Source organism: Bos mutus, chromosome 4 (genome assembly GCF_027580195.1).
Source record: "Bos mutus isolate GX-2022 chromosome 4, NWIPB_WYAK_1.1, whole genome shotgun sequence".
In the NCBI taxonomy this organism is placed as follows: domain Eukaryota; kingdom Metazoa; phylum Chordata; class Mammalia; order Artiodactyla; family Bovidae; genus Bos; species Bos mutus.
The window spans coordinates 99,353,312-99,374,062 of NC_091620.1; the positions used below are offsets into that span (position 1 = coordinate 99,353,312).

The 20,751-nt window shown below is 33.9% G+C and overlaps 1 protein-coding gene across 8 annotated transcripts in view; it reads right to left on the reverse strand.

The window, feature by feature from the left end:
- The window catches only part of PHF14 (PHD finger protein 14), a 199,913-nt gene that overhangs the window by 62,749 nt on the left and 116,413 nt on the right, over positions 1-20,751 (reverse strand). The window contains exon 17 of one of the 8 annotated variants that reach the window (XM_070369787.1): positions 22-4,135. The exons of 6 other annotated variants lie outside the window; for them this stretch is intronic. In XM_070369787.1, the coding sequence (XP_070225888.1) occupies positions 4,087-4,135 (49 nt within the window). In that variant the 3' untranslated portion in view covers positions 22-4,086. Of the gene's footprint in view, positions 1-21; positions 4,136-4,833; positions 5,081-20,751 lie in introns of those variants that run through there. One more of the 8 variants, XM_070369789.1, reaches the window with a different exon arrangement.

The window sequence follows — 20,751 nt, forward strand, 5'->3', positions numbered from 1 at the left end:
AGAGGAAGAAAATGATTTATGTTCATATGTCCTGTGATCCATAGAAGCAATCAATCATGTGTTTGTCTGATTACTGAGAATATGCATATAAGTAAAAAGAAACATTTCCATCTACACCTAAGAGACAGGCTAGTGTTCCAAAGGGTTTCTTAAACTCCCTTAATTTCCAATTGATAATTTTATTGGGAAAGTACACTAAGTAACTACTTTCAAAAACTAACCAAAATAAGTTAAGTGTACCTCCTATATATATATATATATATATATAATTTATAGCTAGATGATCAGCTAAATTTCAGGAAGAACAGAAATCTACAACATGGGACTTGAAAAGTGATGTACATGTATTATAACTAGGATGATCCATAATCATAGCTATTTTTTATGTCAATGAACATTTGATTTAGATCCCTTTCAAGTCTATATGGAGTAAAACAAAACTGACTCTGAAAATGTACACTATTACATTGGTTCACTTAAAAAAAGGAACACACACAATTAAGTATCAAGAGAACTGTGGGTTGGATTTTCTTCCTTTTTCATCACTTCTATGTAAAAATTCTATATAAGAATGATCAAAAGAATTGTATTTGAATATAAGATTACTTACATAAAATCTTACTAGCAGTTAGAACACCTACACAAAGATATTAACCAGTAGTGATAGACTCTTTTATTGAACGGTGGCCAATTATTTCTTTTATTCATTTTAACAGATGGAGAAAATGCAGGTTTGTGTCCCATGAGTTAAATCACCTCTAAAATAATACAAGCTTGCACAAAATGATGCATTCTACCAATATTAGAATAACACTTAATATCAATAAAGGCAAAGGCAAACTTTATTCCTTTTTACAACCCTTTTAGTGCAAATAACCTATATGAGCATTTTCTAAATAATTAGAAAATGCCTATTATAACATATTACACATATAATGACTAATATGGAGTTCTTGAACATATTTTTATTAATGCTACTATAGATTTCCATCACATGCAATAATGAATGAATGAGTGGTAGGAAACACAAAAATATCCTTTACACATTAAGTATATTAATTGGAAAAAACATTTGGATAATTATTGAAATCCAAATTCATTTTTAATTTCTCTTAAATAATGGAGTTAATTCAGCTTGCTACATCTGCAGCAGCCAAGTTATAAGATTAAAAGTGAAAGGAAAAAAATAAAACATGAAACAAAAGAATTCACATGAAAATGCACAATAAGGTCAAGTTCCTCTTCACAGCACAAGAGAACGATGAGACATTTTCATACCTGAAACACGTTTGCTTCGTTCTTTAATAAACTGATCTCCATCTGCTCATGCCCTTGGAAATCTTTCAGCAGTACAACCTGCTATGCTCAAGTCCCATATAACTTTGTATTTCTCTGCTCATAATTAACTAATTATTCTCTAATCAATAGTGTAGATCTTGATTTTACAACATAAATTAGGTAAATGACATAATGGCTGGGGGTCAATCTCATTTTATTTACAAAGCCCAGCATGAGCATCCAACTTCATTGTATCTTATGTACCTGAACAGCAATGAATCTTATTAGCAGACCTACAGAAAGTCTTAAGACTGAGTACTGGGAGAAAGAGGCCTACATGTTTATTAAATTAAAAAAAAAAAAAAAATAGTATTTGCAAAGCATGTCCAGATCAGAAATATTTTAAATCACAATCCTTAGTGTTATGTAAACTGACAAAGTGCTGACTCAGACAAGTAGGAAAAAATTTCTGCCTTCATATATCATGCAACTCTAAAGCTGAGTCTCTTAAACAAGTTTTAATTGTTGAAATGATTTCAGAAAACTTAAAGAAAAATTAATGATGTCAATATATCATTCTGCTGCAGAGTCCTTCTGAATTTCTTGAAAAGATTTTGGTGAAATATTAATAAAAATATTCCCATACTGAGAAACAAGTGAAACAGTGGTAAGTTTTGTCAAATAAAGAATATTAAGTATTTAAAAATAATGATCTCTTTAAGTGTATGGGAGAAGGCGATGGCACCCCACTCCAGTACTCTTGCCTGGAAAATCCCATGGACGGAGGAGCCTGGTGGGCTGCAGTCCATGGGGTCGCTAAGAGTCGGACACGATTGAGCGACTTCACTTTCACTTTTCACTTTCATGCACTGGAGAAGGAAATGGCAACCCACTCCAGTGTTCTTCCTGGAGAATCCCAGGGATGGGGGAGCCTGGTGGGCTGCAGTCCATGGGGTCGCTAAGAGTCGGACACAACTGAGTGACTTCACTTTCACTTTTAAGTGTATGATGTAAAAACAGGGAAATAGGATAGTGAGTGTGAATATTCTTATTATTTATCATCAATATATTTTTACTATTAAAAACGCAAAATCAGATAAACAAACACATGAATAACGATATATAAATGATAAAAAAATTTCATTTACAAACTTAAAATGGATTAAGGTTAAGGCTAATCTCTGCTTTCATGTTAAACATAATCCTAATTTCAAATTTTAACAAAGTTACTATGGACAAAGGCTATGCGCCTTGATTCATTTCTGTGCCTAAAATACGGCTATCTCTGTAACAGGTATAAAATAAACACCTATTTAATTGAACTTACGTATAATAAAGAAGTTATACTGCATGTGTTGTAAATAGAATTACCACAATCCCTTTTACCTAGAAATAAATATTTTTGCAAATTTAAGGGCCTTTTAATGAGATTAAAGCCACATTCAATCAATCGATGTCAAGCACAACACCATGATTCTTTTAAAAAATATTATATACAAATGGTTGTCAAAGGATGTCCCTGGCCAGCAGCAGCAGCATCACTTGGGAACTTGTTAGAAAAGCAAAATTTCTGGCCTCATCCCAGAGCCACTTATTCAGGAACTGCAGGGAGGAGGAGGAGGGAGTAAAATGTAGAGGACTAAAAGAAGACTGGTGGTATGTGAGCAGTCTGCTTTTAAACAAATTCTTCCTGTGATTCTGATACACTACAAAGTTTCAGAACCACTGCTATATACTGTCATGTTATTCTTCTTGTATCTCCGAGTTATTTATTTTACCCCTTGATATTTCAGTGTTTTCTTTCCTTTCCCTATTATGTGACAATGAACCATCATTCACTTGTTTGGCTGTTTTCTCTTATATATGTCTGTAAAATATGAACAGTTTAGTGTATATCCCCTTAAGTATACACTAATATCTCCTCTGAATAACAACTGGACCAATTTCAGAAAAGGGTTAATTCTGTTCCCTGGAAATATAAGAGTGTCTAGGAGATTATTAGGAAAAAGTGTTTTATTTGTGATCTATGACCAAGATTCTTAGGGCTAGCACCAAATATGGAACAGGATATCTACCACAGAAGTATTAAAGTAAGACAGAGAATGAAGACAGTATGTTATTACAAACAGAAAAAGGTGGAAAGGATTTTGATTGACAGTGACATCAAAAGCATAAGACTTAATTATTTTTTCAAAATGAAAAGTCTAAAATAAAATGACCACTGGTAATTTCTCATCATGTATCAAAGGAGGATCAGGTCCCAATGAATTAGCCATTTCTTTTTTAAGGAAATGGAAATCTGCCATTTTTCTTAAATTCAGCAACAGTAATCATTACCAACTTTTTCTTAAGATTATACAGCAATAAACAGTGAGTCCTTCTCCTAAGGAAAAAAAAAGCCTACTGGTTTTGCTACAGGTTATTAATATTTTTCCTCCAATGTTACAAGGTCTTTCAATAAGTTGATGATCTCAGTTTATACATATTTTATATACATTCTACTTTTACTACAGATCCAATAAATTATGGTTCCTTAGTATAACTATAGATTACTAGCATATAGCAACTTTATATTGACACTTGCTTTTGATTATCTGTAACATTTCCTACTCTATTTCTAATGTTTAAACTATTTTCAATTGCCACTATACCTGAAAAGATGTCCCAAACCACATCTATAAATCAGGTAATTCCATGAGACGTGTTGACAATTTACATGTAAATATGCATTTCAATTTCAGCAAAGAGTCTCTTCTAAATCAGTTCAAGATGAAGTGATGAAATATTCAACATATTTCTGTCGTTGACTTAAAACAGGATCATTAAAGCTTGAAGATCAAATTTTAATTCTGCAAACCTTTGGAAAGATACAGATGTTGATGAAGATCTTTCATTTGGCAGGTTGTATAGTCAATAAGCTTTGTATCTCTCTCCTTATTTTGTAACCTCATATTTATGGTTGAGAAAAGTAAAATTAAACCAAACAGAGAAAGTTTGTATTAAGTCAATGAAGACTCGGTAAGTTTGGTTACTAAAAATATCTAGAGATCAACACAGATATATCTTATTTATTTAAAATCTGAAGTTGTAAAAACTGCATGCTAATAATACTAGTGCTTTCACACTAGAACTAATGAGTCAAAACTAGAATGGCATATTCTTTCACAAGTTTTCATTTTTGCTGAATTATTATAAGTAAAAGTAACATTTAATATAGTCTACAGTTGTTTCCCAATGTAGCGTTTCATATATGAATATGTGTATTAGCTGGATGAAACAGAACAGCAGACTAGTGGAATGCATTGTCTTTCTTATTTGTTACTTGATTTGTTCAACAACAATGAGTAGCACATTGCATGTAAGTCCGGCTTCCACAACTCTTTAGTAAGTCCAAACACTATATCATTTGCCAAAGAAGCAAGAGGGGAAGACATTACTTAATGGACAATTCTGACAAGACATTATCTAGTATTTTTCAACAATGTACATATCAAATGTTTCTGATTAAAAAAAAAGTTAAAGAAGGGAAAAAAAAAAAGAGAAAAAAAAATCCATAGAGGCAAATTAACTGCCTTGTCAGTCCAAGTAACAAACCAATCAATTACATTCTATTCAAACCTGACAAGCAAAGGCAACTTTTTGCAGTGATAAGCTTATGGGAAGGACAAGAGAGCTGTTCTCCTTTACTTTATGTACTCTATTGAGAGGGTTATCCACATTTAAAAAATCACACTTATAAAAGAGGTTTCCAGGATTGCCTCCGAGGATGAGCTGTGGCAGAGTTGGGTCTCATGAAGGGTATCTACACAGTAAAGTGATAAGAAAAGAACATTAACATTTAAAGATCACAGCAGATCTGCACTATGTCTTATGAAACACACTAAAAATAACCATGGTAGATTCAAATAACATATGATCTGGTTCAAACAGACAGATGCCCTGAATCTAAATGCCATGATCTTGCAAAGGTTTTTACTAGTTAAACTGGAACTATTCTATCATTAGAAACACTGAGTAGCCTCTTGTATTACTCTTATTGCTTTTAGTTGTCAAAATAAACCTTACTAAACAAAAAGAGAAAGCATAAAAATGATGAGGGGCTTGCATTTATACAAGCAAATATGTAGTTCAATCAACAAATGTTTTAAAAATAGCAGTTTGCTATCTTCTCATCAAATATAGCAATTTAGTAATGTTTGAGAAAGCATGCAACTATGCTAAAACCAAGTACACGTAATCAGTACAGTACAGGACTGGTTCTACTCAAGTAGAGAGTCTCAGGGAGGAAATTTTCAGATTCTTACTCCCTGGGCCTCCACTGCCTTCTTTTATTAAAGACTATATTGGAAATGCTTTGTTACAATTATGAAAAGTATATCCCTAACTAGCTATTTGAGTAGATCTGTGCAACAAGTGACACAATACATGTCATTGTAAAGACCTGGTCATTGATTATAAATACACTAATTTTGACCAAATTTTCGAAAGTCATTCATTTGTATTTATTTTCAAAACTTTCATCAATGTTTCTTGTATTTATTTCCCTATCAATAAACTTTCTGAGTGATTTTAGATGCCTAGCAATTTGAGGTAACTTTTTTGATTGTGGTAAACAAAATTTTATCATTCTCTTCAGATATTTACATCTGTGTATATGAGGTGAAATTGCCAACTAGTCACAAATCACAGAAAAAGTTCATTTCAATATTTATTAGAGAGATGTGTTTAATGCTTCTAAGTTCTACTGAGAAAAAGAAAGTGAAAAGTGGCACAATCACAGACAAAGTGCTACTGAAGAACTCCCATGCCAAACTGAATACTTCCAAAGCAAGGAAAAACAAAATTGTACAAGAAAAAAAGAATATAACATGAAACATAGTTTTCAGAGAAATATACTTATCAACATATGAGAAGTAAACAGAATGAACAGAAGTCCCTCACTGAATAACAAGGAAACAGACAGGAAGAGCTGAATTCCCTTGTTGAATAGTCACATGTGCTAACTTTTCTCAGCATTTCAGTCTGCAAGTGATGAGCTTTAAGCACATTCTAAACCTGTTATTCTGAGAAACGCTTTGTCAGCAGGTTAAGCACTACTAGATAAGCATAATGCAAGAGGAAGCAACCACATCATTTATCACAGAAGCACATTTAACTTGAACCTACATGTAAATACAATGGAGACTAGCAGACAACCCAAAGATGTATTTGTATTCGACACTGATAGGAATTTGAGTATAGAAACACTAGATAACATAAACATCTGCTTTAAATTCTAATTAAACTAGATTTAACTTTGAAAACACTAAAAAGCTATCACTAATATTCTTCCATTCTAAGACTTCACTTAATTTCCAGAATAAGTAATATGACTTATCCTGTGTGCTACCTTCCTAGGACAGAAGACTACTATATGGTCTTTTATATCAGAGGTTAAGCCTTGACTTTGTATTTATTCCATGTGCTTCTAATAAGTTTACTTACAAATTAATGTAGGAAAAAAGGGAATTAAATATTTTCAAAGGGCTTCCCTGAAGCAAGCTTCTTGTATAGTTGGAATTGCTGACCAAGAAGAAACATCTACTTTTGCCCCAATGAAGGCAAATACGCTAAAGAAGCATTTGTCTGGTCTGCAGGATGCCTAACGATTAGAGCATTCGCAACACATTCAAGACTGCCTAAACTCCAAACTGAATTCTACTACTTCCTGTTCTACCTATTTTGTGGTCTTGAACAAGTTAAAACTTCTCAGTTTCCTCAGTCATAAACTAGGGGGTAAAATGAATATCTGTCTAATTTGGAGTTGCCTTGAGGATTACATGAGATCAACTATGGAAAACACTAGCACATTGGCCCTTAATAAATACTCTATAAACTAATATAAAACTAAACACTCAGCAATTAACATGAACAATATTAGATTTATCAAACACTACAGTAGTATGTGTATTGGAAAGGAAGAAACTATATTCTAATAACAATTTATATAACACAGTTTCAATATATCTTTGGAATAGTTATCTAATCTCCAAAATGGAGATGTCCACACCTCATACGACTGCTGTTAAAAACTGAATGAGATAATACATTCAGAGAGCAGAGAAGAGGATCTGGGATATAGGAAGCATTATTTTAACACTAGCATTATTTTGATCTCTAGTTCATAAAGACTTTAAGGGTTCAATTATTAATAAAATGTTAAAATATGATTTTCTTATATTTTATTATCTAGACTTCAAAATCCATCAACTCCAACATTCATATCCTATCTACAAATTCTAATTCCAATTACTATGTCTATTCCATATGTCCAAAACTATACAAATCTATACAAACACCACAAATCAAAACCTTGTTACAGGAGAACAGATAAAACGGGATGTTTGATTTAAAAAAAGAAAAAGAAAAATCAGAAAACAATATTGTTGGTTTCTAACACTAGAAGTTAGATAATGTTTGTTTTATATGATTCTAATGATTGAAACTGTCTAGAAGAGATACCTTAGCTGACTTGGAGAAGGAAACTGCCAGTGATCAGAGCAGCCTCTAGAGGGAATGGGTGACTCACACACTTCTTTCCTGGCAGGGGCTCTTTGCCTGTTACTTAAGTAGTGATACTGAGCAGATGACTCAAGTGCCAAATTGACAGTGAGATCCTTTTCAGAACTGTATAGGATTTGTTTTGAAATTACTATGAGTTACAAAATCTGAGAAAACATGAGGCTGAGACCTTCATTTTATAGATGAGAAAATGACTATAATGGTAACGTAATTCAAGGTCATTCATCTAACCAGTAGCAGAGCTGTGGGTGTAATACCAGTCTTTCTAAATAACTGAGTAACCCCTTTGATGTATAAGTTAACAATATTAACACATTGCAATAAATAATGAGTATAAAATTACAAAAAATAAATTTTACTGAAAAATAAATGTGTGAAGTGAGAAATATTTCACTGCTATATATGATAAAAATTATAACATTTACTACTCTAAAATTGCATACTCCAGAAATACCACACTTCACTATGTAATTAATGGTTACCATGTTCAGGCTTCTGTTTTTTTTACAATTTACTAGTCTATAATGCATTTATTTTAGAAAGAAAATTTAAAAATTCAAACACAGATAACAAAAATATTTATAAATCATACTAAGTTATTTGAAGGTTTAATATAGATTTGAAAAATCAATAAATGTCATCATTGAATACTAAATGTGTGAGGCAAGTTAGCCACTCCACATGTCTAATCAAATCATCACATCAGCTTAGTTATAAAGGAAAAAATATATACTGAATAAACATTTTCTTTTCAACCCAAATTTTATCAGAATACTATTCTAATAAGAAAGATTCAGTGGCAGCTGGTCTACCTGCATTATCCAATTACATATATTTTGAACATTAAACATCCCTTTCCCAATTTTTACTAACAGAAGACCATTCTTAAAAAAAAAATTTCAAGTATAGCTTCCTTCACAAGACTCAGTTTATTTTTGAATTTCCTCCTTAAAATCCAATCTCTTCGTGATGTATTATACAGCATCAGTTTGGTTCTAAAGACATTAACTTAAACCACTGACATTAACTTAAACCACTGTTTTTTATAAAGCTAGGTCTAAGGCACAAAGGCAATATCCTTAGTGTTAGGGATGACTAAGTAACTCCCAAGAACAGTAGTATAAAGCATTCAATTTTAAATTTTAGACCCTTTTACCCTAAATGATTCAGCAAATATTCAAGACAACCTTGGAGTGGTGCTATTCGGAAAACAAAGAACAGCTGGGTTCAGGAGAAAATGAAGAAGCAGGAGAACATGTGGCCTGCTCAGACAGGGAGGATTCTGGTGGACTTCCTTTAGTGACTGGAGTTCAGGTTTAGGTCATTTAATCAGGCAAGGAATAAACCAGAAAGTTGGAGGAATCAACATATATTAGAGCTAAAGAATGCAGTTATACCAGTTTTACTAGCAATAAAAAAAAGTGGACAGCCAAGGCAAACAGATTGGAATCCAAGGAGGCCTCATTGGAACTGAGAAACACAGCCAGGGAAAAAGAGGAAACAATGAAGAAGCTCAAGTGTACAGAATAACATAGTAGAGAACAGTGTAGACATCGTAAGTCAGCCAAAAAAATGGGAAAGGAAAGAAAAGGAGAGTTTGGTTTAATACACCCCTTTCTTCCTTGCCTCCTCATTTTTGGCTAATTATCTGCTGTAAACACTGGTGTGGAGTTACGTCCCCTGCATGTACTGAATCCTTTCCATTTATTTGTCCATCAGTCTAAGTTCGAGGCCCCCAAACTGGTCATTCATCACACAGGTCACCACAATATCAACCTCATAAAAGTACTATTCTCCCTGTTATCTCTGACCTTCAGTGAATCCCCACTGTGTGTACTTAAGTGCTTAGTCGCCTCAGTAGTGTCTGACTCTTTTGGACCCCATGGGGTGCTCCCCACCAGGCTCCTCTGTCCATGGGATTCTCCAGCAAGAATACTGGAGTGAGTTGCCATGCCCTCCTCCAGGGGATCTTCCCAACCCAGGGACCAAACCCACATCTCTTACGTCTCTTGCATGGGCAGGCAGCTTCTTTACCCTACTCTCCAAGTCTTTAGCATGAATCCAGGCCCCAATCTACCTTCAATCTACATCACAAATGACTCACAGGATCCCACTCTATGTCTTTCAGTTCAGTTCAGTTGCATCTGACTCTTTGCGACCCATGGACTGTGGCATGCCAGGCCTCGCTGTCCATCACCAACTCCCTGAGTTTACTCAAACTCATGTCCATTGAGTAGGTGATGCCATCCAACCATCTCATCCTCTGTCATCCCCTTCTCCTCCCACTTCCAATCTTTACCAGCATCACAGTCTTTTCAAATGAGTCTGTTCTTCATATCAGGTGGCCAAAGTATTGGAGTTTCAGCTTCAACATGAGTCCTTCCAATGAACACTCAGGACTGATTTCCTTTAGGATGGACTAGTTGGATCTCTTTGGACTCTCAAGAGTCTTCTCCAACACCACAGTTCAAAATCATCAATCCTTCGGTGCTCAGCTTTCATGCATTAGAGAAGGAAATGGCAACCCACTCCAGTGTTCTTGCCTGGAGAATCCCAGGGATGAGGGAGTCTGGTGGGCTGCCATCTATGGGGTCACACAGCGTCTGACATGACTGCAGCGACTTAGCAGCAGCTTTCTTTAGAGTCCAACTCTCACATCCATACATGACTACTGGAAAAAACCACAGCTTTGACTAGATGGACCTTTGTTGGCAAAGTAATCTCTCTGCTTTTTAATATGCCGTCTAGGTTGGTCATGGCAACCCACTCCAGTACTCATGCCTGGAAAATTCCATGGATGGAGAAGCCTGGTGGGCTAGAGTCCATGGGGTCGCAAAGAGTCAGACATGACTGAGTGACTTCACTTTCACTAGGTTGGTCATAACTTTCTTCCAAGGAGTAAGAGTCTTTTAATTTCATGGCTGCAATCACCATCTGCAGTGATTTTGGAGCCCCTCAAAATAAAGTCTGCCACTGTTTCTACTGTTTCCCCATCTATTTGCCATGAAGTGCTAGGACCAGATGCCATGATCTTAGTTTTCTGAACGTTGAGTTTTATGCCAACTTTTTCACTCTCCTCTTTCACTTTCATCAAGAGGCTCTTTGGTTCTTCTTTGCTTTCTGCCATAAGTGTGGTGTCATCTGTATATCTGCAGTTATTGATATTTCTCCTGCCAATCTTGATTCCAACTTGTGCTTCATCCAGTCCAGCATTTCTCATGATGTGCTCTATGTCTTTAATCATATTCATTCTCTTCAAGGATCTGGTACCTCTTATCACAATCTTCTGAAACCTACTCATACTTCAAGATCCAAGTCAAATGTCACCTTCGTTTATATGGAAATTTCTCCCTCATCCTTTTACAAACATCCCCATTCCCATATAAAGTCTTATGCCTTTATATATCTTCCAAATGACAATTTGATGAATAAATAAATGGATTTTAATTTCCTTAATATTAAATAGTTTAGAAAATGAATTTGATGAGACTAAACATAAGAATCTTATTATTAAAAGAACTGGAGGGAAATAGATCCCATAATTTCTTTACAAATGAAAGCTTCAAAAGCACAATCAAAAAATTTTTTTGGTCAGAGTGCTTAATATACTCACTATAAGAAACTCAACTTTCCTTTTTAAATGATCTACATTTAAAGGCCACGTCACAACAAGGCAATTTTTAAAATTCTTTAATTATTGACTCAAATGAGTAACTGACAAACGAAATGGGTCTGGAAGATTTCAGTCACTTAAAAAGCAAGTTACTGACATGTAATTTCTCTTGGATGTGACTGAATCCCATTGATTTAGTCTTTCCTAGGCCTATTTTCCTTGTGTAGCAGGGCCTGTGTCCATCTGATTTACTAAGCATCTACAGAGACGACCTAACAAGTTTTATTCAAGCAGAATTCTTCCTCCACTTGCTATTATCTGGAGAGAATACACTTAAAAAGTTACTTTCATGTAGTTCAGTCTATCAATTCTCACAGTATTCAACTGGCTAGATCACACTTAGGACACTTAAGATCATGGGCTTCATTTATTATCTATGTACTGAAAAATGACACACACACACACACATACACACACAGAATGCATGAACAATTTTATACTAAAGTTAAGTCATAATCACTTTTTTAATAGTATAGTTAGAAGGTAATAATTACCTTCACTTTTCTCAAACTTGCCAAAGTATTTTAGGAAAACAGACAAACATTAAGTACCTCATTAAAAATTGTTTGTGGAGTTCTTATATTCAACTTTTAAAGAAACCATGGAATATTCAGATAAGGGTCAAAGGAAAGTCATAAGGAATTATATAACTGATACAGTATATCTGAGAGAAAGGCTGAGGAAACGAGTTATTCACTTCTTTTTTTTCCTAAAATTTTCACTTTAATTCACCAAAGAATTAAAATAACAGTATAATAAAACAAACTTTGATTAAATAACAACATGCCCTTGCCTAACATAAATTAAATATCAAAACAAGCAATTTGGGCAAATGCAAGTAGGTACTGAACCCAGTGGTTCAATCTTAGGTAAAGAATTCCCCTGACAAGCAGGAGATGCAGGTTTGATTCCTGAGTTGGGAAGAGACCCTGGAGAAGGAAATGGCAACCCACTCCAATATTCTTGCTAAGAAATCCCACTGTTTTAGAAACAGGTAATAAACTCTGGAATTGACAGTTTAATTTTCAGATAATTATAATACATGTAAGGGAACAAAGAGCACAAGAAATTTTTCTCTGTCTCTTTAATATGCAGGGCTTTAAAGGAAAAAAATCCAATTTAACAGTAAACGAATCTTTTGAACACTTATTGTGTTCTAGTTTCTAACTCTGCTGCTGCTGCTGCTAAGTCACTTCAGTCGTGTCAGACTCTGTGCAACCCCATAGACAGCAGCCTACCAGGCTTCCCCGTCCCTGGGATTCTCCAGGCAAGAACACTGGAGTGGGTTGCCATTTCCTTCTCCAATGCATGAAAGTGAAAAGTGAAAGTGAAGTCGCTCAGTCGTGTCCGACTGTAGCGACCCCATGGACTGCAGCCCACTAGGCTCCTCCGCCCATGGGGTTTTCCAGGCAAGAGTACTGGAGTGGGGTCCCACTGCCTTCTCCGTTCTAACTCTAGATCTACTAACTAATAAAGTTAATGTATACCGAAATTGTAATTGATAAAAATAAAAACTCAAGAAGAAAACAATCTAATTGCAAATCAAACTCTCTGGTTTTTTGTTTGTTTTTTTTTTTGCCAAGCTGCATGGCTTGCAGGATTTTAGTTTCCTGGCCAAGGATTAAACCTGGGCCAAAGCCAGGAAAGCACCAAGTGCTAATCACTGGACTGCCAGGGAATTTCCCAAACTTTAATTCTAAGAGTACTACAGGGTAAGCAATGAGGTGTAAAGGAAGCAATGTTATGCATATTTCATGCACATATGTGCTTATATTTATTTATATAGAAAGTTATTACTTACCAGTTAAAAAAAAAAAAAGAGGTTTAATTAGACTTAAAAGTTTGCCCACTGATAACATGTCTATCTGATATTAATAAATCACACATAGTTACCAAAAATTGTTTTCAGGGATTTCTACGATGGCTAAACAAACATCAGAACAAGAAGATCTAAGAAGTTTTCAAAGTGAGCAATTTTATATATGGGACATAACACTTCTTTTATAATGGGTGCCGAATTTAAAAAGATGTGACTGCGAAGATTAAAGCTCAAGAAATGTATGAAGAATTAAACTTTTTGTACCATTTACATTCAAGTGACCAGACTAAATCAATAAAATGTCATAAAATAAAGTAGCTATTGTCACAAAAGGGAAATATGGAAACTCAACGATGTACAGTGACACAACACTGCAAAAGATTTATTTCCAGTAAGTACTTAAACAATGAAAAGATTTGTGCAGTTAATCCAGATGGAGTTATATTCTCCAAAATTAAAATGAACCTAAAATGATCAACAGTCCAGATACTAGAATAAAAGTGTTAAAAAGTATAAACATTTTATTAAAACTAATAATATTGTTTGTAGGGCATGTAAAAACACAACTGTGCACTATCATAGTGTCTTTATAAAGAGTAGGATTATTATAAGAAGTTAATAATAGAACCTGTAGAAACAGTGTGATAATGAACACTGAAGTCAAGAAGTCTGGGTCCTAAGCCTAACTCACACTAACCAAATGATCTTTTAAAAGCTGTCTGTCCAAATAATCACAAAAAGATTACAGCATGCCAAGTTTTATTCTGGCACTTGAGATAAAAGTATAACTCTTTCATTAAATTCACAGTCTGATGGAGGGTCAAGACTCTATACAGGAGAGATTTAATACAAAGTAACAAGCATTATTAGCATGTAGGCCTGCAATAAACGGTCAATAAAACATATAGGCAGACAGACTATCTTTGCTTGATTAGTAGGAGAGAGCAGGCTAAGGAAAGGATTAACAAGAGTAAACACTAACAAGATTAAAGCAAGTGTTACAAGGTAGTAGGAATTTATCAGGGAGAGAATACGTGGAATAAAATTTGAAGAAGTACAGAGGAGATTTTTAAAAGAGTATATCAGAAAAATGTTTTGCTGGCATTTGGCTATACCAATCAGAAATTAAGTGGAGAGTCTGGCTAGAATTAAAAATTTGGGAGTATTCTGAATTAAAAGAAAGAAGACATCAAAGATGAGATCACCAAGGACTGTGTAGAATGGAAAAAAAAAAAAAAGAAACTTGGACAGAGGTTTAGGAAGAGCAACAAGTGCAAAGGTAGAGATGTCCACAAAAGGACTCTCTAGAGAGATGGACATGAACTTGGGCAAACTGCAGAAGATGGTGAGTGACAGGGAGGCCTGGCGTGCTGCTGTCCATGGGGCTGCAAAGAGTCAGACATAACTCAGCGACTGAACAACAGCAACAATCCAGAGAGATAGAATATCTAAGAGAATGCCATGAATTGAAAGCTAAAGGAAAGGAATCAACTGAGAAATTGAAGATAATTACAGAAGAGTAGGAAATAATCAGAGTCATGATGATTGGGATCCAGGGGGCACTGATGGTAGACATGATAGTTTCAGAAGGAAAAGGGAACACCTCTTCTACTAAACTGTTATGAAAAGAGAGCAAAGGGTGGTGGAAGACAGAAGCCTACGGATGTAAGTAAGTTATAGCTTCCGTGTCAGAAAGTTTAGGGATTTCTGTCTGATGGTTTCTGTTTTGTATGTGAAGCAGGAGACAAGGTCATTTGATAAATATGAAGGAAGAGAAAAGATGATGAGATAAGGAGCATGAGAAGAATGGACACAGGCACTCTCAGAAATGAAAGTTCAAGCTGACTAGGAAAATATGGAAGGACTGCCAGATAACACTGAGGACCTGATTTATAATAATCAGGTACGTTAAAAAAATATACATATGAACCAATTAGTGAATTATTTATATCCTAGTAGACATATACTTTCACTCTGTTTATAAGTTTGTTTCTTAACTAACTAAAGTTAAAATGTGCACAAAAAACTTACTTGAGCCACTTTTAGTATCTTCTTTGAGGAAGAATTATTATATTTATTATATTTCACTTAAATATGTTTTCCCTAGAATTAGCAGTTTCTCAGTAAAAGTTTGCACAAGATTTTTATTGGCTTAGGCCAACTAATCATAGTCATGTTTTTTTTTAATATTTAATTAGCCTTTTTGTGTGTGTAGTCAATTAGGACTGTATTTTAAAGTGTAAGTAACTTAAAACTTTGTAAAAATTTTTTAATGTTTTACTCACAATCCTACCATACTAAAAAAAAATAGCATGCTTATTTCTTGCTCCCTTCCAATCTCTAGGTATCTGTTATGTAACAACTGAGGAGCATATACTTATATTCTAAAATACTTTTCTTCATTCCCATGTAATTATCTTGTAATCTACAAAAGATACATATTTTTTGTTCTACTAATTTGCTATACTTATCATTCCCCTCCCATACCATGTTTAAGCTGCTTTTATTCTGGGATTTGTGTATTTTGAGTATGGATAATTTTACTACTATTAATATGGCTATAAATATTCTTTAAATACTTTTCTTTGAATATTTCCTTGTGATAAAATCCAAAGAGGAAGGTTATCATAAAAATAAGAGCACATGTAAAGCCAGCACAACTGAAATAGGACAAAATTAAATTTTTCCTCACCTCAAAACAAAAAACGTAGAATTACATATAAAATATACAATATTTACAAATCAGACACTTTCAAATGTCTGAAAATAACAAATATTGTTATTCTTATTAATTGTCAGTGTTTGAATCACTTGACAATTTGTAAAACAGTCAAGTTAGAAAATAGACTATTGTGTGTATTCATCTGTGTGTTTGTGTAACCAATACAAATTTCTTTCTCAAGTTAATAACAATGATAATTTTACAAAGTTAAGTGTTATACTGAAGGAAACAAGCAGTATTCTACCAGAAGTTAAAACTTAAAGAATTATGTTCTACAAACAGTAATTACCCTGAATGACTTTAAAGATGTATATTTTATTTTTTTACTTTTGCTTTTGTTTCCATTCAACTTTCAGAAATCATCATAATTTTCCTAAATTATTCATAGTTGCTTTTTAAATTACATATTTAAAATTCTTACCCAACACAGAAAAGAGTGCTAGAGCTAGTCTTATAAACGTAACTATGCACATCACACAGGCACACACAGACAAATGAAGATATTAACAGGAATGAAATAATCTAGAGATTAATTACCAAGTGAGGAGAGTAAAAAGGGCCAGAGAGGTAGCTCATAGGCATAATCCAAGTCAGCAAGAGCCACTGAAAGGATTAACTGCACGGGGAAAGACGCCTGGGACGCCAGTCACTGGCGCAAAACAAAGAACTATGTACTATACCCAAGTACCGATACAGAAACAGCAAACAAAACCAAAAAAAAATAAAAAGGAAAGAAAGAACCAGTGTCTTTTATTGCCATGGAATTACCCCAGGAAGCCAAATTAGAAATTCTCAAACTGTTACTAATTTTCTTCCAGATTAAAATGGAAAGAAAATTCAGACTGTTACAAATTACAAAATAAAGTACAGTTTTATTTCCTCTACTCTGACTAAAATTGTATTATGACCTAATCTGATTTAACTTAACTGACTCTGTATTGCCCAAGCAGTTAAAATTAGCAAAAATTAACAATACACATATTTTCAGATTAAAGAAAATTCAGATGTCAATGAAGTAGGAACTATCCTTAGAAACACCAGAGGAATGTGAGGGTAATAAAACTCATTTAAGAATTTAAAAGTATCTTAACTCATAGAACAATACAGCCATGAAGGAAAAAATGAATGGAATTACTATAAGTTACATTAAAGTATGATGAAAACTACCATCCCAATCTAAATAAGGTTTGAACATTTTGTATATAAAAATGACATTAACTAAGCCAAGTTCCCAGTAATATCTGATGAATATTACTCTTAAAATATTAAATATGAATGACTTTAATTAAAATCTATAGATTCTCTATTCTCTTCATCTATGTAAAGGGCATACTATGTGATAAGCATGGAGAGAGCCTGGGACTGGAATAATTAAAATTAACTTAAATATCAATATATGGTACTGGGAGATGGGAGGGAGGTTCAAGAGGGGTGGATATAAGTACACTTACAGCTGATTCATGTTGATGTATAGCAGAAACAAACACAATAATATAAAATAATTATCTTCCAATTAAAATTAAATGAATTTTAAAATGATACAATTATTGAGGTTTTTTAATGTGCATAAGCCTTTTTCTGGAATTTTTATTCCTTTCTGTTGGTTGTTTTGTCTAGCCCTACACTAATAAAATAAAACCAACACAACATTGTAAAGCAATTATCTCCCAATTAAAAATTTAAAAATATTTTTTAAAGATATGGTACTTACACACTAAGAATCATGAATTGACCAAGACATACAGACTAAATATAAATGATTGAGAAGTCCTCATTCCAGAGAAAAACAGGAGATCATTTTAGATAAGAGCAAGTTAAAGTTGGGGCTTCCCTGGTGGCTCAGATGGTAAAGAATCTGCCTGCAATGTGGAAGACCTAGGTTCGATCCCTAGGTTGGGAAGATCCCTTGGAGAACGAAATGGCAATCCACTCCAATATTCTTGCCTGGAGAATCCCATGGACAGAGGAGCCCAGAAGGCTACAATCCATGAGGTCACAAAGAGTTGGACACGACTGAATGACTAATGTAACATAAATTAAAGGTGAAGCAAGATGGCATGAAACTAAGTGAAAGTTTTAGGAAGGAGAACTAGGTTATTCCAAACTGTGAATAACTGAAATGAAGACTAAAAAGACCGAGGTCAGGTGTGGAAGACCTTAGACCATGTTTTAGACTCTGGATTTACCTTGTAACAAACAAGAAGCTTCTGGACAAATTTAAGTACAATGTGAACAAATTCTTTAGACAACTAGATGGAGACTGGAGACATTCAAACTATTGATGGTGCTGGTTACTATAACAGACTAAGAGGGAGTTAATGAAGGCATATAACCTCCTTCTATTCATTTAATCCTCACAGCAATTCTATGAGGTAGAAACAATTACTATTCTCAGTTTATAAATGAAGAAACTAAGGCACAGAGATCGCTGCAGATGGTGACTGCAGCCATGAAATTAAAAGATGTCTGTGCCTTGGAAGAAAAGCTATGACCAACCTAGATAGCATATTAAAAAGCAGAGACATTACTTTGCCAACAAAGGTCCATCTTGTCAAAGCTATGGTTTTTCCAGTAGTCATGTATGGATGTGACAGTTGAACTATAAAGAAAGCTGAGTGCCAAAGAATTGATGCTTTTGAACTGTGGTGTTGGAGAAGACTCTTGAGAGTCCCTTGGACAGAAAGGAGATCCAACCAGTCCATCCTGAAGGAAATCAGTCCTGAATATTCATTGGAAGGATTGAAGCTCCAAAACTTTGGCCACCTGATGCAAAAAACTGACTCATTAGAAAAGATTGATGCTGGGAAAGATTGAAGGCAGGAGGAGAAGGGGATGACAGAGGACGAGATGGTTGGATGGCATCACTGACTCGATGGACATAAGTTTGAGCAAACTCTCGGAGATGGTGGAGGACACGGAAGTCTGGTGTGCTGCAGTCCATGGGGTTGCAAAGAGTTGGACACAACTGAGGGACTGAAATGAACTGAAGGCACAGAGATTATATAACTTACTCAGAGTCAAAACTAATAACTGTTGGCGGAGAATTTGAACCCAAATAATTTGGGCCCCAGACATAAGCATTTTAACCACTGTTCTGCCACTGATAGGAACTAGAGTAAAACACTGAAATAGGAAAAACAAAAGCTTTAAGAAGGAATGTTCGTCACCAATGTTATTAAATGCTGAAACAAGAACAAAAATGAAGAGTACTTAGAAAATTAAAATGTCTTTGAATTTAGCAATTCAGAATTTATCAGTGACTTCTTCAATTAAAACTATAATTTTGCCTTTGTAATCAACCACCAAACACAAATTCAATTTCCTCAAGGTCCAATCACCAAACACTATTAATAAGGTCCAAAACATTATATAAAAAGTTACAAAATTGAAAAGAAGCTTTAAGGAGCTTGAAAATATGCATTCTCAATATTTAAAAAGTTACAAAATAGTCTCTGAAAACAAATTGTTTTTAAATCAAAAGAATTTGACATATACTAGTAAAGCAAACTAACATTTTATATTATGCTATACAAAAATATAAAATAAAACTATTTTTAAATGACATAGTATCTCTGCAGGTCTTTAAAAATATTTCAAGCAAAACTGCACATAGATCATCCAAAGGGCAAAGACAAATATATGCACTGCCTGACTAGGTAATGTATGAGATATTAGTTGGTTATGTCATAATAACACATATTGGTTTCTTCAGACATAAATATCATAACATATAAAAAGTAAAACTTGTTTTGCCAAAAGTATCATTAGCAAGCGAAACACACACACACAAAATACCTGAAAGAAAAGGCCTGTAATCTACACTAAAAATATGTGATAAACTCACCTTTAAAAAAAGTAGAAAATATCTCAATAAGGAGGCACAGGATATGGAAAGACAACACATGGATGAGAAAATCCAGATGGCTAATCAATATATGAATAAATAACTCAACAACACAGTCACAAAATAAAATAAAACTGTCAATTTCTATCAACCAAATTGTAAAAAACTTACACAATAACATCCTCGAACAATTATGTATATTGGGAAAGATACAATAATATATATTAAAATGTAATACATACATACAGTTTGGTCTAGCAAACTCAATTTGAGATAGAAATCAAAAAAAACATGAATTTCCATTTATAGATAAGTATTAATAAATTATGGTTTATTTTATTATTTTATTGCTATTTAAAAGACTGGTTTAGTTCTATATTTACTGAAAAAGTCCACTATGTGTTTTCAAGTTTAAAAAAAAAAAGGGACATTTCAGAGTAAAGCCTACAATAGCTTTAAAAGGGAGAGAGGGAGGAAGCCAGCCAATACGCCCTGAATATTGGGGCATATTTCGTTTGCACTTAGAAGAAAGAAGTATGGCTGATTATACACCAATTGACTATGTCTGTTACCTCAAATGGAAAGGGTTTTGAGGAAACAAAGTGAAAATAACGTTTCTTTGTACACTTATTAAGCAATTAAAAACAACATATATTGCATTAATACTTAAAAAACAATCTGTTAACAAATATGCTCTAATCCAGTATGCCAGTATCTCCAAAATAAAAGGCTATCTGTATATGCCAAACATTTATTATACTGATGTTTTTTGTTTTTCCCAGAATTGTATGTATATGTATGTATAATGTATGTATACAGTTTCTTCATGAACATGTTTAAATTTTGTAACTATT